The sequence below is a fragment of the Octopus bimaculoides genome, chromosome 28, assembly GCF_001194135.2.
Source record: "Octopus bimaculoides isolate UCB-OBI-ISO-001 chromosome 28, ASM119413v2, whole genome shotgun sequence".
Classification (NCBI taxonomy): Eukaryota; Metazoa; Mollusca; class Cephalopoda; order Octopoda; family Octopodidae; genus Octopus; species Octopus bimaculoides.
The window spans coordinates 16,609,943-16,611,109 of record NC_069008.1 but is presented as its reverse complement, the minus strand read 5'-3'; the positions used below and the strand labels follow the sequence as shown (position 1 = coordinate 16,611,109).

General features: G+C 36.7%; 2 protein-coding genes across 2 annotated transcripts in view; one reads left to right on the top strand and one right to left on the bottom strand.

The window, feature by feature from the left end:
• The window catches only part of LOC106878356 (zinc finger protein 91), a 44,269-nt gene that overhangs the window by 32,387 nt on the left and 10,715 nt on the right, over nt 1-1,167 (top strand). The window lies entirely within an intron of this gene.
• Nucleotides 7-1,161, bottom strand: LOC128251126 (zinc finger protein 883-like). Its single transcript, XM_052977571.1, has one exon. It carries the CDS (start codon nt 1,109-1,111, stop codon nt 437-439), a length of 675 nt encoding a protein of 224 aa, XP_052833531.1. The 5' UTR covers nt 1,112-1,161; the 3' UTR covers nt 7-436.

Sequence of the window (1,167 nt, the reverse complement as noted above, 5' to 3'; positions counted from 1 at the left end):
TTATATGCAGTATATCCAGGAGCATGTTTATACTTCAAACATCACAATATGTTATCTTGCCAATGCAGGTTATAACAGTGGCCACATCAAATGTAGTGATAGCATCTTCTTGTATCTATTTTTTAACTATGTGAATAAATTTATGTTTACAAGTTATTCTTTGAATAGAATGGATTTTAAGAAGCAACTCTTCTCCAACTAAACTCTGTGAATGCCATGGAAGAATCTACTGAAGTGGTTGACATAAAGAAGGGCATCTGGCTGAAAAAAAATATCTCAAAGGGGTAACTATGATGAGTATGGTTACTGTCGGGGGGGGGGGACAAAGGTTAAGCCATGATTTGACAGGGGAAACGGTTTTAAAATATTGGTTGTTGTTCTTGAGTGTTCTAATGAATTTTGACAATGATACAATCAGATGTTCACATGGATAGATTCATGTCTGAGTTACGAAACTTCCGTGAGAGAATGCTTTTCCACACGAATCAGAGTGATGTAATCTCTCTCCTGTATGAGTACGTTTGTGACTAGTTAATCCCTTATTCTGAGAGAATGATTTTCCACAGAAATCACAGTGATATGGTCTCTCTCCTGTATGAATACGTCTGTGTCCTCTTAGGGCACTACCTTCAGAGAATGATTTACCACAGATATCACACTGATATGGTTTCTCTCCTGTATGAGTACATTTGTGTCTAGTTAAGGTACTGCTTTGAGAGAATGATTTACCACAGATATTACAGTGATATGGCTTCTCTCCTGTATGACTACGTTTGTGTGTAGATAAGGTACTGTTTCGGGAGAATGATTTACCACAAATATTACAGGGAAATGGCTTTTCTCCCGTATGAAAACGTTTATGTCTAGTTAAGGTACTGTTTACAGAGAATGATTTACCACAGATATCACAGTGATATGGTCTCTCTCCTGTATGAATATGTTTGTGTTTAGTTAAGTGACCGTTTTGAGAGAATGATTTACCACAGATTTCACAGTGAAAGGGCTTCTCACCTGTATGAACACGTATGTGATTAATCAAGTTTGTATTTACAGAGAATGATTTACCACAGATTTCACACCAATGTTGTGATTTTCCCAATTCTTTTGCCATTTCTCTGAGGGATACAAACAGACCCAACCATTGAAGTTTCTCACAGTATTAAATTT

What these genes read in the sequence shown, in the direction of transcription:
- LOC128251126 (XM_052977571.1), bottom strand. Translation starts at nt 1,111, where the DNA reads ATGGCAAAAGAATTGGGAAAATCACAACATTGGTGTGAAATCTGTGGT.